The 19,470-nt window shown below is 47.3% G+C and overlaps 1 protein-coding gene across 2 annotated transcripts; it reads left to right on the top strand.

Annotated features, from left to right (window-relative positions):
- The first annotated feature begins 101 nt into the window (after positions 1-101).
- Positions 102-19,457, top strand: DNAAF1 (dynein axonemal assembly factor 1). Of its 2 annotated transcripts, none has more exons than XM_037040290.1 (12): positions 102-328; positions 2,172-2,307; positions 2,764-2,855; positions 4,653-4,874; positions 5,014-5,180; positions 7,867-7,988; positions 10,970-11,136; positions 12,143-12,409; positions 14,755-14,864; positions 16,562-16,630; positions 17,773-18,136; positions 18,989-19,457. In XM_037040290.1, the coding sequence occupies exons 1-12, from the start codon at positions 232-234 to the stop codon at positions 19,090-19,092; spliced, it is 1,917 nt and encodes a 638-aa protein (XP_036896185.1). In that variant the 5' UTR covers positions 102-231; the 3' UTR covers positions 19,093-19,457. The 2 variants fall into 2 exon arrangements, with proteins under 2 accessions (XP_036896185.1, XP_036896184.1); XM_037040289.1 differs by having other exon boundaries at positions 102-367.
- Positions 19,458-19,470: the final 13 nt, after the last annotated feature.

The raw sequence follows: 19,470 nt of genomic DNA, 5'->3' as shown, positions 1-19,470 counted from the left end.
CCGCGCTGGCGCCTGTGGGCGGAGCCGTTGTGAAACCCGCCCCTGGCGTCCCGACGTGCGGGTGCTGCGGTTGCCGTGGAGACCAAGAAAGCGTTGGGCTTCAGAAGACTCGTGCGCTGGTAGTTGGGTGCGAAGGAAAGTCGGACCTCCCTGGCTGGACTAGGGGCAGCACCTACTCGGCGAAACGGGGCTCCCCATTGCTACGGGGTGTCCGGTGTTTCCGGAGGAAACATGCACCCTGAGGTCTCGGAGCCCACGGAGGACGGGGTAGAGAAACAGGACTACGTGCAGAAGCCGGGTGTGGTGCCGGATGTGGAGGAGTCTGCAGGTGACCACGGGAACGCAGGCCAAGGCGGCCTCAATGAAGGTGCTGACCGCCGCCCTAGGGAGGCGAGGGGGGCAACGGGCGCAACACCACACACCTGACCTTCACAGCTAGCAATAAATAATAGCAATACCAGTCCACACTTATTAAAGTATGCGTGCCATGCGCTCACTACATGTTAGCCCTACACTTACCCACTGCGGTAGTCATTGCATTGGTGACTCCCTCCATTTCATACGGATGAGGAAACTGGGACTTTAAAAGGTTATAGAACTTGCTTCAAACACCTTACCCTCAGCCAGTCAGTAACAGAACAGACCCAGGCCTAGACGATTTGACTCCGGAGCCCAAGTCCTTACCCAGCACACCCTTTCCCCATTTGTTACTATCCCCGTGTAGGATCAAAAGATGCCAGGGCAGGACATCTTCATTGAATTCATGATAGAGAGAGTGAATGAAGAGCTGGCTGTTCTGGAGTCAGCAAGTGACTCTTTGCCAGTTTCCCAGAATGGGCATAGAAGAGAGATTTCAGCCTATGCTCCCACTTGACTTAGGGCCCTACGGGAAGCCTTTTAATACTAGATAAAGAAACAACTAGATTTATGTTTCACTTTTGAACCCAGTCAACAAGTATACCTTAAGCATCAACTGTCCCGGCAAGCCCTGTATGAGGAGCTCCTGGAAAGCCATGCTGCCCTGTGGAAAGCCGTTCACCCCAGGTTCAGGTTGCAGCTCTGCAATTGGCCAGCTTTACGGCTGTTGGCCCAGAGTTGAACCTCTATGTGGAACAGTCTCCTCTCTGTAAAGCAGGGATAATTAGAATCAAAGTTTCTGTCATACAATGGGCCACTAAAAAACTGATGCCATAGCTCTTGTTATTCAGATAATCATGCATTATTATGTATTTTAAGCATCTATTATTTATTTCACAAACCTTTATCTGGTGTTTCTTGTGACTGGGCATTGTATGCAGTGGGAAATGGGGAAATGTAACACTCATTTCCACATAAGGAAGGTAGAGTCCCATTCAATAGGTCTCACAAATACACACAGAGCAGAAGTCAGCAACCCTTAACATTAAGTGCATTCAAATGTGCTCATTTCCACTATTTTGGTTTCTATTTGTTTTTTTTCTTTTTGAGAACTTTTTGAAAAGAACGGAGAACATTATACAAAACACCCATGTATCACCACTAAGAACTGAAAATGATTAATATTGTTATCATATTCACTTAAGGTGTTTTCAGATAATTTTTATTGTTTATTGGGGTGATGTTGGTTAATAAGATCATGTGGATTTCAAGTGTACATTTCTATGATACATGATCTGTATGCCCAACACCATCATCTTACATCACCATATAGTTCAAATAAATTTGATGCCCCGTTATCCTAGTCCCATTCCTTTCTCCTCTGTAATTTTGTATGGATTTTTTCTACCACTTGTCTTTCTCTCTCAAGAGAGGAATATAAATATTGAGAGAGAGAGAGAGAATTAGCCATGGTGGTGACGTAGTGCCACTGTGTTCTTTTCCAATGCAGAATAATAATCCATTTCTTTCTTTAACTAGTTCCTATGTGTGGACATTTGCACAAACAGTTTGGGGCTGTTACAAATAATGCAGAAATGAATGTCTTCATACACATCTCCTTGTGCACCTGTACAAGAGCTTTCACAGAGAACCTATCTAGAAGCAAAATTTCCACAGACCTTTAAAAATGTTTATATATCTAGAGAGTACTGGTGTTTCATACTATTAAGTGGACAGTTATTCATCAAGTTGAAATGAGGGAACTTTTAAATATATTTCTTGATCTCCATAGAACCACTCTCTTAATTTTACAGAAGTTAATGATTCTAAGGAAACATGTGCGAGTCCTTCTGACACATCCAACAAAAGCGAGCAGAAACAGGGCGGTGACAGCGGGTCAGACAGTTGCTTAGCTCACCAAAGAAATGATGAGGAAGATCATGGCCCCAGGTACGTGGGCATGGTGCTGCCCGTCGCAGCACACGTTTACCAAGTAAGATAGAGGTGTAACCACCCCACTGCACCATTAGGAAGTGAGGCTTGTGGAGTTTAAACAGCCCGATGTCTGTGGGAGTGGAGTCAGGCCGGCCAGCCTCTGTGGCACAATGGCCCACAATCTGTTAAACTTGAATGCCAGACCCGGAGAGAGAAACATCAACAGTTCTTGATGACACTATTAAAAGTATTTCTATTAGAACATATATTGCAATTTTTGTAAAATGCTGAAAGTACCAATATTAGATAAGTACTTGAAAGCTATTACAAATGAAGGATTTAAAATAGTTATCAGTCCTATAGGGTCTTGTGGATTTGGGGGAAGGAAAGGATGTGGTAAAGAATTTTTGGAATATGTCTCAGAGCTGACAAACTCAAATAAATTTCTTGTTCATGTTTTTCACTTAACAGAATGACTAGAAGTTTTCTGAGAAAACTCTGCAAGCAGCACAAGCTTTATATTACTCCAGCATTGAATGATACACTGTATTTACACTTTAAAGGTAAAGACCTAGTAGAGGAGGTGTGTCAGTCAGATGGAAAGATTCTGCTGGTATAAAAAATTATTTGCAGGGCCTGGCTGGTGTAGCTCAGTGGATTGAGCGTGGGCTGCACACCAAAGGGTCGCCGGTTCAATTCCCAGTCAGGGCACATGCCTGGGTTTTGGGCCAGGTCCCCAGCATGGGGCACATGAGAGGCAACCCCACATTGATATTTCTCTCCTTTTCTTTCTCCTTCTCTTCCCCTCTCTCTAAAAATGAATAAAAAAAATCTTTTAAAAAATTACTTTCAGGGGTCAACTAGAGTTCTCAAACTCTATTTAAGTAGAAATTTCAGAATTTAGTGGAGACTTAGGGAAGAGCAATGATATTTCTTTGAAGAAAAAGCCTTACCTTCAAGTTTATAGAGAGGTCATTTACTCTGTGGATACAAGGAAAACACATTGGTATCTTTTACTTAAGTTTTCCAAAGACTTAGTAATTTTTCAAGCCAAAAACTAGTTGTACATGCTTTGGGCATGGGTGAGATATGCTGTGAAGGACTGAAGACTGGCATAGAAAACAAAAGATGAGGGTCATGGGGTGCCTTTCAGAATGGAGAGGTATAAGCCGTGACATTCCCAAGGGCTCAGGGCTGGTGTCCGTCTCATACATAAAGTGAAGTTTGGCTTCATAGATGGGGCTAGTCCTTGCAATGAGAAAGAGTGCTAATTCCCGGTCAGGGCGGAATTGCCGGCGGCCACCTGCCATCAGTCCTCTGTTTATTTAGTAAGTGTTTGCTGAGGGCCGCCTGTGTGCCTGACACTGCCCAGTGCTAGAGACACAGCAGTGGGCACAGCGAGGATGCCTTTGGTGTCCTGGCGCAGCCCCCGTGAGGGGTGCTGGGCTGGGGGGCTTCGGGAAGGGCCCCAGCAGCACACATCCCTTAGCACTGTGGAACTACTAGTCTCCTCACCTCCATGTTGTCCCCTTCGAAAGTCCCCACCCGATGTCCAGGGGGAGTGGTCAGGAGATGACTTAGGAAGGCAGATCCCAGGGGACCGATATTTAAGAGGTAGGAAGAAGAAGAGGAGACAGTAGGTCAGACCAAGTGGGAGTCAGAAAAGTAGAAGGGCAGAGAGAGAGATGGGCCCATGCTATCTACTGTGGCATGTTCACTTCCCCCCAAGCTTAGCCACTTAAATTTATCATGTCACATTGTTTCCCAGGGTCAGGAATCTGGGAATGACTTAGCTAGTTCGTTCTCTCATGAGGCTGCAGTCAACCTATTGACTGTTTATTTGGCTAACTTTCCATTTGGCTCATAAAACTGAAAAACGAATTAAAACAAGACCCAGTTTGCACTAGCTTCAGGCTTAGCTCCATCCTGGCGCTCATAATGTATCTCCATGAGGTTCTCACTCTCCCTTTCTTGACCCTCATTTCCTCGGATTCATTTCAGAAAAGTCAATCCCCACCTTCACCCACGAAGGGAAGGTGGCTGCCGTTGTGATAGGTGGCCCCTTGCCAGGCTGGCCTCTCCCACATAAAGACGGACGTTTTCCAGGGGAGCCAGCCACCTGCCCCAGGACTCATCCAGGTTGGCCCTGCTTATCTAACTAAGCGTGACCAGCCTAGAATGAACCGTGGGGACTCTGAGAGCCATGGGGTAGCGTCGAAGAGGGATGTTCCTCAGACCAAAGTGGCAGTACCGTCACTAGAGGAAGGAGGTGTGGATGCTAGGCGGGTAGGCAGAAGCAAGAGTGACTCTTGTCCCTTAATGTGCATGGAGGAGCTTCCTCGACACCCCGTTCTTGCTAGGTTTCGATCGCATCGAGAACTTGGAAGAGTACACGGGGCTGCGTTGTCTCTGGCTGGAGTGCAATGGAATACAGAAAATCGAAAACCTGGAAGCCCTCACCGAATTGCGCTGCCTCTTCTTGCAAGTGAACTTGCTGCATAAAATCGAGAACCTAGAACCTCTGCAGAAACTGGATGCTCTTAACCTCAGCAACAATTACATCAAGACCATTGAAAACCTCTGTGAGGATGCCCCGTGCTGGGTCTTTCTAAATGCTGTTGTGTCCACCACTTTCCCCTGGGGGAGGCTCCACAATTCTATATCATGGGCAAAAACGTCTGTGTACCCTTGTTGTTTACCCCTGCTGACCTCGTCTTCCAGCCTGCCTGCCAGTCCTGAACACGCTCCAGATAGCCCACAATCACATAGAGACCGTGGAAGACATTCAGCATCTAAAGGAGTGCTTGAAACTTTGCGTCCTTGATCTTTCCCACAATAAGCTGAGTGACCCAGAAATCCTGAGCGTTCTGGAGGTCATGCCCGACTTGGTAAAACACAAAATTTGCATATTTCAACTTTCTTTAGATTGTGAATCTCTTCTCCTCTCCTTTTCCTCCCTCCCTTCCCTTTTTCTCTCCCTGCCTTCATACTCTTTTTCTCTTTGTATTTTTAGCTGGAATATCTTAAATGCCAGGTGCTACATCATTTCTCCCACAAATATTTTATTGTGTGACTTTTTTTTAGCACAATGTACTGCCATTATATCTAAAGTATGGTAATAACTACATTTAATGTGCAGACCATGTTCGATTTTTCCCATTTGTCTAAAAAATGCATTTTTTTTGACCATTGGGTTGTTTAAATTCAAACCAGATGCACACATCACATTTGTATTATGTATCAAATCTCCTGCTCTCTCACTGTTCCCCTTCTCTATTTCCCTGCTCCCTATTAATCTGCCAAAGAAACGGGTCCTTCCCCTGGCAGTGTCCCACATTCTGGACTCGGTCAATTGCATCCTCATGGTGTCGTTTAACATGTACTGCTGTTCCCAGTATTCCTTGCAGAATGATAATGGGGCCAGAGGCTTCATCGGGTTCAGGCTGAATATCTGACTTTGAGGTGCACTGTTGTACGGCACCGTGGGGCATGTCTTACCTGGTGGTCTCTCTTTTTGTAGCTTTAGAATTAATTCGTGGGTTCAGATGTTACCAAGCCGTCATAAAGACCCCACTGATGGGCGTGGCCTAGGTGCCCTGTTTCATTAGGAGTTGCACGGTGGTCACTTTCCACTTCTCTTATTCCTTCTGCATGTATTAGCTGGAATGCTCCTACAAAGAACTTGCCCCCATCAACTACAAAATGGCTGTGGTGTGAATGTTTGCCATGTGCTGTGCTCTAAGAATAATAAACAAAGAGGAAGTGCCAGCGTCACGTCCTGACGACTTCGTTGGTGAAGCCAGAAAGGCGTCATTGTTTCTGTGCTGTCAGAACCATCCTGGTAACGGTTCACACAGAAAAGGCCAGGGGGAAACGTCTGCTTCTTTTTTCTTTTAGCTGATCGATTTTCAGAGAAGTGAGTTAAGAACCCAGCAACAAATGAATGGTGCCAGTGAAGGGTTTTTTCTTTTTTTTTTTTCTATCATTACAAACTCATGGATTCGTAGATACACTGTCTGATATGATTTAACCATTGCCATCGTTTTAATTTTGGGTGCTCAAATGGCCCCATTTTCTGGTCCGTGACAACCCCTCCGGGTGGCACCTGTGTCCTTTTGACTCAACCCCACTGGCTTTTGCTGGCTTCCTTGCTTTTCTGGGTATATGTGTTGCCATTTGTACTCAGAAAAAATATTTAAAATAGCACACGAAGCCCTCAAGTTCACTGTTTACTGCTTAGGCCATCAATAAACAAGGAAAAGGTGAGTCAATCAAAAAGATAGTTCAGGAATAATCTGTAGAGAATACTATCATCAAGGACTAGCTTAGAATTGCTAGCACGTGGTGGAAATATAAAGCTGTATTATATCATAATGTTTTTTTCTCACTAGCCAATTACCACAGGCTTGGGGCTTTAACAACAGAAATTAATTTTCTCCTAACTTCTAGAGGTTAGAAGTCCAAGATCAGGATATCAGCAAGGTTAGTTTTATTCTGGGGCCTCCATCTTTGGCTGTCTTTCCTCTGTGCCTGCCTGTGCCCTGATCTCTTCTTTTCGTAAGCACACCAGTCATATTGGATTGGGGCCCACTGCTGTGACCACATTTAGTTTGAATTTACCTCCTAGGGGCCCCATCTCCCATACAGTCACCTTAAAGGTCCTGGGGGCTGGGACCTCGATATCTGATGCCCCTACCAAGAGCGGTCTGCCTTACCGTTTGTTGTGTGATTGCCCTAAAACTCCCCACAGCCTGTGCACCCCTCAAGTGCCCGCACCCAGAGCGCAGCCCTGCCACCAGCCCACCCCGCAGGATAGGTCCCTCGAAAATAGGACAAGCGCGGTGAAGGCAGCGTGAGAATGGAATCGGGGAAAGGCGAAGCTAACTAGTTCACAGTGTATTTTCGCCAACAACAAAAACCACTTTAGATGTGAAAAATAGTTCATCAGTTGCACCAGTTTTAAATGGCCCACCCTCCCGTCTCCTTACGTGTTCGCTTTCTTTGAGGTTCATAAGCAGAAGGGGAGGTGACAGTATTTGAAGATGGGGGATGGCGTGCTGTCACTGAATAATTCGTCCTCATCCACAATACCAACAAGACATCCAGGAGACCTGTGGGCCTGGCAAGAAAGGCCCTCGGAGGAGATAAGCAGGCCCCCGCCCCCCTTATCTGTCATCTCCTCTTATCTGTCGAGCAGCTGTGTACTTTTTTTTAAAATGGGTCCCGGCTGGGAAGGAGAAAAGCAATCCACTAGACTGAGATAAATTCCAGTCCAAGAGACTGTGTGAGCAAAACGAATGGGATCACCGCTGTCGGATAGTGTCTTGGGAAATGCTTTGCAGGGTTGTTCTGCAAGGACACGGAGACTGAGGGTCTGGAGGTCAGGCAGAGCCAGGACGCTTCTGATGGCACCCTTGAAACAATGACACCCTTGTGGCTTCACTAACAAAGTCATCAGAATATGATGTTGCCACTTCCATCTTATTTATTCTTAGAGCACAGCACATGTTAAATAGTTAAATCGCATCCCCTTTTTTTTTAGTAATTAACTTGGCTCTGCCTGTTCGTTTACAGCGTGTCCTGAATTTGATGGGAAACCCAGTTATTCGGAACATCCCCAGTTATCGGAGAACAGTCACCATTCGACTAAAACACTTAACATACCTGGATGACAGACCGGTTTTTCCAAAGGACAGGTAAGGGAGAGCAAAGCCTCTTGATCACACTTTCATATGTAATAGTGGAGCCTGCTTATTAAACTTCTAAAACATGCTGATTTTTGAGCATTTTCACCCATCATTAAGTTTCTTAGAAATGGGTTTAATGGCTATCTAATTATTATAATTACTCATAATAGAAAATTCTCTATTTTTGAACATTTACCCGTAGGTTTTCAGAGATAATCCTTTGATAAATATCCTTGTATCTACGTCTCTGACCTCACTGCTGATCATTTCCTTAGGATGGAGTGTAAGAAGTGGCTCTGTTGGATCAAAGAATGTGGTCCAAGCCTTTCTAAAGGTGCTCATATTTTGTAATTGTTTTCTAGAAAGTTTGTCACAATTTATAGCCTCACCAGACACTGCCATGTAAAAGAAATCTTGGCTAGGTGAACTGATGAGCAAAGATGGTGTGTCCTTTCAAATTTGCACTTTGGGATGAAGAAGAGGTTGGTTACATTTTCCATCTTTGTCAAACTTGTTTTCTCCCGTCTGAGTATTCCGTTCACGATTGCCTCCCAGTTGCCTTTATTCTGGGAGGGCTTTTCTTATTGATTCATAAGAACTCTTTTTATACTAAGGATATTAAACCCAGGAGGGCCATGTGTATTATCACTGTTGTATCTGTGTTTTTAACTGAGGTCACTATTCATTCTCACTTAGAATAAAACCTTAGTCACATAGACAGCTTGAAGGGAAGTGAAATCTGAATTTTAAATGATACATTTAAAGAGAAATGTAGCTGGTAATATGTTTTTTGCACTCACAAATTTAAGTCATCCTAACAAATACTTTGAGTAGAAGTGAGAGCTTCCACTTCAAACTGGATGAGAAAACAAGAAGACCTGCCTCTGAGAAGTTGGCACAGATGCACCCATGCCCCAGGTCCCCAGGCCTGGTGGTGACGGGGCACAGCAATTGGAACCTGTGTGCTGACTTGAAAGGCCAGTTCTGTAGCCAAGAGTTATGTCCCCTTAAGTGGGTGCACTAACCTCCCAAGCCTTATGTTCCTCATCTGGAAAATGGGAACAGTGCTGACCACAGGGTCCTCATGAGTACCTGTGGGACTTGAGCAGATACCAGGCTTAAAGGAGTGAGCCAGTGGGCTTGGCTGTTGCTGCGGGTGCTGAGCCCCACCCTGGAGCAGCACTGGCCCGCTAGAAAGTGCGAACAGGGATATCAGGCAAGCCTTTCACAGTGAGACCCATTACCCATCACCCTGAGGATTCAGACCCTCTGTCTCATCGTCCTTGCAAACAATATTGTAAAACATTTCCCAAGGGTAATGGGCAGTGACGTGTAGCACAACTCCAGTGAAGGACTCAGACTCACCTGGGTCTGAATCCTAGCTGCACCACTCACTGGCTGGTCCACGTTGGGCATTTGCTCTTCTCTCTGCCTGGGGTGCACATCACAGGTGTTGGTAGGTGCCTGCTCACCTAGCATCCTATTAAGACCTCCATGACCCACAGCCCTATCTAGGTAGAACCTTTTCCTCCTGCCGTCTCTTCTTAGGACACAACAGCCTGTGACTCGCTTGTTCCCCTGTTTAGGGTCTGTCTTTCCCCATTACAGGGCAGCGCTGACAGAGCACAATGCCATCTCCTATGTCACCTGCCGTAATGTAACCCCAGCCCCTAGAACAGTTCTCCCACTCGAGGTGTACAATTCAGTCGTTCTTAGTATACTCACACCACCACAATCAGTTCTAGAATATTCTTATTCCGCTAAACAGGAACCCTTATTCATTAGCCGTCACTCCCCATTCCCCCCTCCCAGCTCTTGGCAATCACAGATGTACTGTCTATCCCTATAGGTTTGCCTGTCCCACACGTTTCTTGGAAGGGAATCATCTAGTGCGTGGTCTTTTTGATCAGCTTCATTTGCTTAGCGTAGTGTCTCCAAGGCTCATCCACATTGCAGCGGGGGTCACCAATTCATTCCGAAATAATGTTGCAAAATAATATTCTATTTGGATATGCCACGTTTTATTTATCCTTCAGTTAAGGGACACTTGGGTGATTTCCACTTTATAGCTCTTGTGATGAGTGGTGCTGTGAATATTTGTGTGCAGGTTTTGTGTGCACATCTGTTTTCAACTCATTTGGGTAAATAGTTAGGAGGATGATTGCTGGGTTGTATGGTAAACTATGATTAGCTCTGTCATTTCCAAACTCTCTTCCACAGCGGCCGCACCGTCTGGCAGCCTCGCTGCCAGTGAATGAGAGCTGCTGTTGCTCCACTAATGCCTGGGGCCAACAGGGTTTTGGATTTTAGCCGTTCTGAGGGTGTGTTGCGGTGTCTTGTTTAGATTTGCATTTGTGTAATCTCATGTGAAACTGAACATCTTCTCACATGTTTATTTACCAGCAGTACATCTTTTTCCAGATCCTTTTCTCCCTCCTTTTTTTAAGTTTTGAGGTTTAATTAGCTCCTTGTATGTTTTTGGATACAAGAACCTTATTCAATTATCTTTTTTGCAAACATATTTTCCCAGTCTGCGGCTTATTTTCTCATTCTTTTAACCTTTGCCCATTTTTAAATGTTGTTGTCTTTTTATTAATGAGTTGTAATTTCTTTATATATTCTAGGTACAAGTCTCTTATCGGGTATATGATTTACAAATATATTCTCATATTCTGTGGGTTGTATTTTTACTTTATGGTATTCTTTGCATTGCAAACATTTTTAATGTTGATGAAGAAAAATATCTCTGTTTTTTTGTCACTTGTGCTTTCAGTATCATATTTGAAGACTTGCAAACCATTTGACTTGAAAGAGTAAAATGTACAAATGTTAACTGCAGTCCTTATGGTCCCGTGTCCTGTGTGGCTTCATTTTGACTTGGGGGAATATGAACAAGCTTAGTCAGACAGTGTATGTTTTGAATTTACCTTTAACCTGTGACCATTCAAACCTCCCTGGTTTCTGTTTCTTTTTAAAATCCTTCTAAACAGAGCTTGTGCAGAGGCCTGGGCAAGGGGAGGGTATGCAGCTGCGAAGGAGGAGAGAGAGCAATGGGAGAACAGAGAAAGGAAGAAGATCACAGACAGCATCGAGGCCTTGGCAATGATCAAGCAGCGGGCTGCAGAGAGAAAGCTGCAGAAGCAAAGTCAAGAGAAAGGTATGCGTCTGCGCCCAGATGGCACCCAGAGCTCTGTGGGGGTCAGAAATCCATGCTGCCAAACTCAAGGTCTTTCATCTCCGGGATTTGGTGAGGTTTGTTTATTTATTTATTTGGGACCACACCTGATGCCCCTCGCCAGCATTTGATAGAGGCTTCTAGTGAGCACACAGGTCCTAGGTGGGTCCAGGTACAACCCTGACCCTGCAAGCCCGTAGGGTCCTGGGGGTGGTGCTCAGGGCACATTAGTTAGCAAGAAGCTCCTTCCTGGTCCTGTCCTGTAGAAAAGCAGGAGTCTCCATGTATATCTTCTAGTGACATCTATTATTTTTCACCTAATTACAAAACGTGAACATACTACACGTGGAAAATCACAGGAATAACATAATTGCAGCAAGAACCAATATTTAGTGTGGGTGTTTCCCGGCTTTTCCCAGGCATGTGACATGTATGTGTTTTATAGAAAAATGGAATAAGTATATTGCTTTCTGCCTACTCTTTTGAATTAGCATAGTATATTTTCCATAAAATAGACTTTCTCCCTCAGCATGATTTTTCTTTCCTCAATTTTTTATTTGAATATTTTTAAAATTTGCAGGAAAGCTTAAAGAATAGTAAAATGAACAGCTATATTGTATCTTTAGGTCAGATGGTTTTTAACATTTTCACACACACACACTTTCCTGTCCTGCTGAACCATCTGAAAGTAGAGGTAGCCATTCATTATGCCCTTACACCTGTGTGCTTCCACGCACATCTCCCAACTTCCTGCACTGTTTTCTCAATGGCTGTGTCTGGTTCCATGAGACGGATGAGCTGAGTGACATTTAGCTCTGTTTATTTAGCAGTCATAGAAAGCGACAAACACCCCCGCGGGCAACTCTTCGCTGGTCCCCGACAGTTGCCTGGGCTCACTCAGCAGTTCACTGCATGTCCCCAAGTGGCCTGCAGACACCCTTGTCCTCCCAGGACATTTCCTGTCCACCTGTGGACTTCTCTTGTGCAGGGAAGGTGCCAGCACCAGAGGAGACTGAGACCGTGGGTGTCAGTGAGGAAGGGAAGGGAGAGCCTCGTGAGGATGGAGAAAGGCAGCAGAAAATGGAGCTGTTCGTCAAGGAGAGCTTCAAGGCCAAGGACGAGCTCTTCCCAGAAAAGTCGAGTCTCCCAGAGGAGCTGCCTGCAGATGTCGATGCGGAGATTGAGGACCAGGGCCCAGGAGGGGTGCTCCCAGCTGAGGCCCCCAAGCCTGCCACCCTGGGAGCTACCTGGGAAGGTAATGGGATCCAAACAGCACAGGTGCTGGCTCAGGGCAGGACTTCTGGAATCGCGGCCTTGGAGTCACGAGCACACATCTGTGGGCCTAGGGGCAGGTATCCACTTCCGGTCGCCGTTTCTGTGAGACAGAGGGTACAGGTTGTCTCCTCTTGTCATCTAGGGCGGTGCTGCCCACAGAAACGTAACAGGAGCCAGGACTGCGTTCTCTAGTAGTCACACTAAACAAGGCAAAAAGAAATGGGGGAAACATGAACAATAGAGTTTGTCTAACCTGCTATAGCTGAAGTTTAATCATTTAAATCAGTATAAAATTACTAAGGAGATACTTTACTTGGGGGGAGGGGGCACTAGGTCTTCAAAACCGGTCTGTGTTTGACACCCAAACACCACGTCATCGTCCAGAGGCTAACTTTTCCACCAGTGAAAGGAAGTCCTGCTAAAAGGAGCGAGTTCCTTAATACTGCTTCAGCTTTTACATTTAATTAAAAATGAAAGCAATTGTATTGCAGGAAGGGAGGGTGATAGGTGGAGGTAAATAGTAATGAAAAAAACAAAAAAATAAATTTTAAAAACCAATGAAACTGGTTCCGTAGGCGTACCGGCCACCTTGCAAGCACTCAGCAGCTGTCCGTGGCTCTGGCTATGGTGGGGGGTGAGGCAGACCTAGAAGAAGGAGCCCCAGCAGGTTCTAGCCACAGCCCCTGGGTCCTGCCAGCTAACGGATAAACCCAGGTCTTGTCTGGGATGGATGCCATCCTGTCGCTGTGGCACTGGTGAGGATGAGCCTGACCTGGAACTTGTGCGGTCCACAGGGCCTGGGAGATGAGGGTCGTTCTGTCCCCAGCCCATGAAGAATTTGAGGTCTGCCTGGGGACTCCAGCTGGTCTGGAACAGAAGACCCCCTGAATGCAGGCCCCCACTGTCTGGGAGAGAACTGTGGACTTAGGTGTTGACATACGTGTTTCCTGCCCAGTCACTCCCTGTCCTGTAATTTCTCACTTGGGAGCCGCAGCAGAGTTTTCTATGAGTGAAGCCAGCCTTTGCCTCACTGAACGAAGGGCACATTCCAAAAGGAGCAGGTTAACTGCAGCATCTGTAACAGATGCTGGTGACTGAGACAAGGGCAGCTCTGTGTTTATCCAGCAGGCATGGCACTCAGTGAAGGCCACAGCTTCACAGGCTGTCTTGTTTGGCCTTCCCAACAACCTTACGAGCCAGGGGCATCACTGCATTTTGGGAGTTCGATACTGAGGCTCAGAGAGGTGAAGTAACTTGCTCCAAGTTGCAAAGCAGGTCAATGGTGGAGCGTGCTATGGGCCCGAGGTCATCTACAACAGCAACCATGGAGGCCCTTGGCCCCCTTCCATGTTTTATCCTGAACTGGTGCCCTGAAGTGGCTCTCTGAATCAAGCTGGACATGGCCAGTGCTCTGGGTGGACACGCTGGGCTGATGTGCAGTAGGAAAAGTTGGCCATTAATCTTTCGTGTGGTTACTGGAGCCAGGAGACTGACGAGAAAGCGGAGCACCGGACCCAAAGACACAGCCTTGGGAAGCATGAAGAGTCGGGGCGCTGACTGGAAAGTGGGGGCTTGGGCACTGTCCTGGAAAGTGAAAGGTCCCTGGTTCAATTCCTGGTCAGGGCACATACCTGGGTTACGGGTTTGGTCCCCAGTCAGGGCGCATGCAAGAGGCAACCAATGTTTCTCTCTCACACATTGATGTTTTTCTGCCTCTTTCTCCCTCCCTTCCCCTCTCTCTAAAAATAAGCAAAATCTTTTTTAAAAAGAAAGAAAAGTGGGGGTCTGGAGGAGAAAGAGGAACCCCATCTGAATTCTGTATTTATTCCCCAGCCAACACAGGTCTCCCTGACACCTGTGCAGTGGGAGGGGTGTGTGCCCCAAGGGACCGGCAGTCCGGGAAGGTGGTAGGCTCAGCCCTTCCAGACGGAGCTATGAAGCTTGGCTCTCTAGCTTCCTCTTCTCCAGCTCCCCAGTTGGCCTTCGATGCTATTGCCTTACTCAGTCTCTCCTTGACCATCAATCATGCCTTTTCCAAGTTTCCTGCATATTCAGCATTGATTCCTGGCCGGCACTTCCATCTTGTCCGAGTCATCTCTAGGCTCCAGACTGGGGCAGTTCTCTCCTTTTCCCTTTCCTTTCTTTTTAGATACAGCTCCCTCCTTATTTGGGGGTTCTCATAGCTTCTGCCACAGGGAATGACCTTTCAGGTCTAGGAGGGTTTTGTCCTTCCCCTTCTCTTGGAATCCACCTTGACCTTGGCCTTGTCAATCTGAGCACTGTGTATAAAACTCCAAGATTAATACCTCTGTTGTTGTTCCTCAGAGTCTGCTCCCCAGAGTCTGGCCACTGAGAGTGTATCAGGTGCAAAACTGGATGGAAACGAAGATTTGGAAACCATGACACTAGACGCAGAGAAGAAGCTCTTCATCGATGTATGTAAATAGTTGCGTGTAGAGATAAGTGTCTGTGTTACCACCTGTAAAACAGATGATCTGATACAGTCCTCAAAATCCTCACTCCCCTAACTGTGGTCCTTGGGCCAGCAGGCTTAGTGTTGCCTAGGAGCTAGTTAGAGTGCAGGATCCCAGGCCCGGCCCAAACCTACTGACCTGAATCTGCATTTGGATAAGATCTCCCTGGGGTGATGTATAGGTTCAAGACTGTGAAGTGCTAGCCCAAATGATTTCCCTTGAACTATGTCTACAAAACTCTTGATTTGTTTCCCCCAAAGAAGTTAGACTGCTAAGCCATTCTGTCCAGCTAGCCTTATACCTAATGGTTGAAAAAGTTACATTTTATCATCAGAGCCTCTGACCTATGGGTAGCTGCCCAGCAAGCAGCTGATGCCATCTTCCTGTCCTGTGGCTGCTCCAGCTTCCTGATGTGGCTGTCCAGTGTCTGGGGCCCTGATGCCCATTCAGTGAGGGGCTGCCTGCCCTAATTATAGATCACAGCCTCGCGTACTCTCTCCTTCCTGGAGCTCATCCTGTTCTGATAAGTCTTCAGTGCTTTGGCCCCAGGCATGAGCGCCATGAGAACTCACACCTGTTGTCACCCCCTGTCCCCATCCCAGGAACTGGAGTTTGGTGAGGCAAGGAGTCAGGAGGCATTTTGCACACCTTTAGCCTCCCGCCTAGTGGGAAGTTGTTGCTCCCTCTGCTCAGCCCCCCTTCTCTGCCCATGAGTGAGCTCCTGCCATTTAAATCCATGGGTGCAACTTTGCCCCCTGCCCACGTCCTTGATAAATTTCTAAACTGTTTCATTTCTAACTTCACAATTTCACGTGGCTCAATAAGACAAACTGAGTAGGTTTCTAGTTCTCTGGGCCTGTGTATACTAAGAAACAACAACTAGGTGATTAATATCTAGCATTTGAGAACCAACTGTATACAGGACAACTCTTATCATTCTTACTTTGTTGGGCACTGTTCTAAATACATCTTGTATTGATTGATTTACCCTGCCAGTAGCTCTGAGAGGTTGGTACTATTCTCATCCCCCTTTTACAGATGAGCAAATTGAGAAACAGAGAGGTTAAGCAACCTGCCCATGGCTACACAGCTGGGCAACAGTGGAGGAGGAATACCCACCTGGGTAGTTCACACATCCAACCACATACAGTGCTGCCTGCTTTGCACACTGGACCAGTTGCTAGAGATAAAGACTTAAAATCACAACACAAAAGCCCTTCTAGTATTGGGGAGGTCCAAAATATGCTCACTTAACACCACATGAAATCCTGAGGCTAATTTGTACATATAAGGTGCATTTGGTTTGGGCTCCATCACGCTCCCCCTGGGTAACCTGCCTGTATGTTTAATGACAAAGTCAAGGGGAGAAAGATGTGGAAATTCTTCAAACATGCCACACCTTGCAAATCTCATTTATTGATCAGGTCCAGATACTTGAAGTAGCCTGTGTGTGTGTGTGTGTGTGTGTGTGTGTGTGTGTGTGGTGTGGTGAGTGTGCAAGGGGCTGCCTGCGTGGTTTGGGTGATTCCCTATTTTCCCTCCATGCTTCGCTTGCACATGACTCGGGCTTCCTGGACTGCGTGGAGGCATCTGTCTCGCTCCACAACGTCCCGCGTGCGCGTGCCCTACTAGTGACATGGGCTCACTTGCTGTTTCAGGACCTACCTGACTTAGAAGATGTGGATGCAGGCGAATCGCTAGAAGACCGAGACGAGGCTGTAACACAGGTTTCCCCCGAATCAGCACGATTTCCCCCTTTCAATTCTGGTCTTGTCATTTACAAAGCATATCCCCTTAATTCAAAAGTAAAATGCTCTCTGTGCTGAAACAATTGCACACCCCCTGTATTGTTACCTTTCAAAGCAAACGTAGCTGCTGGCTCTTATTTACTTCTTTAAGATTTTATGATTAACCATTGGGGTTTTCTTGAACATATTTTATCACTAATATTTATTATTTTATCTTTGCCCAAGAACATGGTTATTAATTTTAGAGGGCGTGGGGAGAGAGAAAGAAGAGAAACATCAATGTGAGAAAGAAACATTGATTGGCTGCCTCTTGTATGTGCCCCAACTGGAGACTGAACCTGCAATCTGCAGGTGCCCCGACCAGGAATTGAACCTGTGACCTTCTGGTTTACAAGACAACGCTTCACCAACTTAGCCAGACTGGCCAGGGCTATCACTGATTTGTAATCACTATGTACTCACACAATTACCTGACATTTTCCTGCCCTTCTGATGTATTTATATGTCCATCTTATACATGTCTGCACTATAGCGATACATAGAGGGGAGGAAAGGAGAAGGGAGGGGGAAGGAAGAGTGTGCAAGGCCCGATGGGGAGTTCTCCCCATCTGACCTGACCCTCCTGTCTCCAGCTATGCTGAAAACCTGGGTGTGCCAGACCCAGGCCTCGCAGGGCAGGAAAGGATAGGACGTAATCTGTGCAGGACCTCATCACTGAGGAAGGGACAGACACAGACCACAGTTCCCTTAGGGCCTGGCCTATGAGGGGCTAAGTCCAGGGGGCTGGGTTAGGTGCATGCCAGCCAGAGGCTGAGGCGCAGCAATTGAGCCCATTCAGGGCGCCGGGGGCAGGTAGGTGTAGCCAGAACAGAGTGGGCAGCATGGAGACCCGATAGAGGGTGAGAAAAAAATGTGGAGGTGGTTGTGGAGCTCACCACAACCCGGGCTCAGAAATGGCTAAGGGTGTCCACCTGAGACCAAGCTGTCCAGTGGGGACCTCTGCTCCCTGGGCCCTTTCTCATATGTAGTAAGAGTGCATTTTGTGCTAGAAAAAAGTGGAATCAGCATTGCGCATTTTAGAACGACTATTGTGAAAGCAGTAAGTCTTTTTTTTTTAACAGATGTGCTTTCCAAAGATTACAACCATCTCGAGCCTGAGTGATGACAGTGACCCAGAAATGGACTACAGCTCACTGCCAGCCTTGGACAGCATGTCCACAGGCAGCCTTTCAAACATATTTGCGATCTCCAAGGACACCTCCAGGAAGGCCGAGACACCCTGTGCACACATACTCAAAGAAGTAGCAAAGAGGGGTCTGGAGACCCAGAGCAGAGACTCCGAGTCCCCGCACCCGCTAATTCAGGAGCTTAACAATGACGAGCTTTCAGGCCAACCACCACCACCCCCAACCTGCGAGACGGACCCCGCACCACCCTCTTCCAGTGAGGACGGGCATGGGGACCTACTTCCAGCCTCTGCTCCAGGTAATGCCACCCTACTCTCCAGGGCGTGGGAGTCAAAAGCTTTGACAGTGGGGACGTGAACCCTGGACCGCCCAGGCCCTGCAAGGGATAGCCACTTGAGCCCTTGCCCCTCGAGTCCCTTGCTCTTGGAGAGGGTCCCTCACAACCGAACAGAGATGGCTGCGACCAGTCCTAGTTTTATGCCTCTTTGAAGCTGCCACAACCCATCCCTTGGCGGGGCATCTACTTCGAGTTGTGCAGATCTTGGCAGCCTTGTTCAGCAGGTGTAGACGAGGCTGGAGAGCATGCATTGTCACCCCCTTCCTCAGCATCCCAATCCTCGGCTTTCCCAGCCCAAGCTTCTAAGGGAGGGAGGGGACTGGTGACACCACCGCCGAGAATGTGGGACAAACGAGGGCGACAGCAGGCCTGGATTGTGGCCCCTCCACAGCGAAGGTCAGAATCAGGTTGCACGATGTGCAACAGTGCTGGCAGGGACAGGAGGTTCACCAGGCAGGGACCGTGTCCGGAGCAGCTGGGGGTGGGGGGTGGGTGCGCAAATGAAGCCACAACGCGGCACATCCGCCTGGCCTGGTGATGGGGTTCTGTGCATGGACCAGGGAGATGCACTTCTGAGGGAAGCTGGCTGGTGCTTGCAATAGCAAGCAAACCAGCAGGAGTTTGCAAAGCAGCTGCCTTGGGAACACGGAGGAGGGCACCTGCTGAACCCAGACAAGCCCTGCTCTCACTTGGCACTTCGGCAGCCAGGTCTCTCTCTGAATGCCAGCTTGTGGCTGATACAAGGCCTGCATGCGGGAAGAATCGAGAGGATGAACACACTTCCCAAGAATACCGATTACCTTACCTCTTTAGAAACCAGCACGGACAATGCTGGAGTGTGGTCCGACACGAAGCCTGAAGAGCCTGCAGTGCCCGAGACGGGAGGCCAGGAAGACATTGAATTTGGTTTGGACTGAACCCCTCTGTGCTTTAACAGGGAGCCAGTGGCTGGGTACAGGTCACACCCGGGCTGGGACCCCCTTCCTTCCTGCAATTCCCGAGAGTGCTCTGGGGTCTTGGCTGTGACCTGTACCCACCACCCAACTCATCTTCTACTCTCAGCCCCTTCACGTGCTGGGCAACATGGGGTCCCTTGTTCTCGAAGCATGACCCGTTTCCTACAGTTGTACGTGGTACAACTGTCAATGTCTCAATGGAACATTATAAACAGTCCACTATTAATGTGAGATGTGCTGTTGGATTATTTAAATTTCCAAGTCACAGGTGAGCCATTTCATCAGGTACCCCAAGATAAGACCATTTCTCTCACATGTGATTAGGAATCTAGCCCAAAC

The sequence above is a fragment of the Sturnira hondurensis genome, unplaced genomic scaffold (assembly GCF_014824575.4).
Source record: "Sturnira hondurensis isolate 20B ecotype Veracruz unplaced genomic scaffold, ASM1482457v3 Scaffold0002597, whole genome shotgun sequence".
NCBI classification, from domain to species: Eukaryota; Metazoa; Chordata; class Mammalia; order Chiroptera; family Phyllostomidae; genus Sturnira; species Sturnira hondurensis.
The sequence above is the reverse complement of the archived record's forward strand: the minus strand, read 5'-3'. Positions and strand labels throughout refer to the sequence as shown.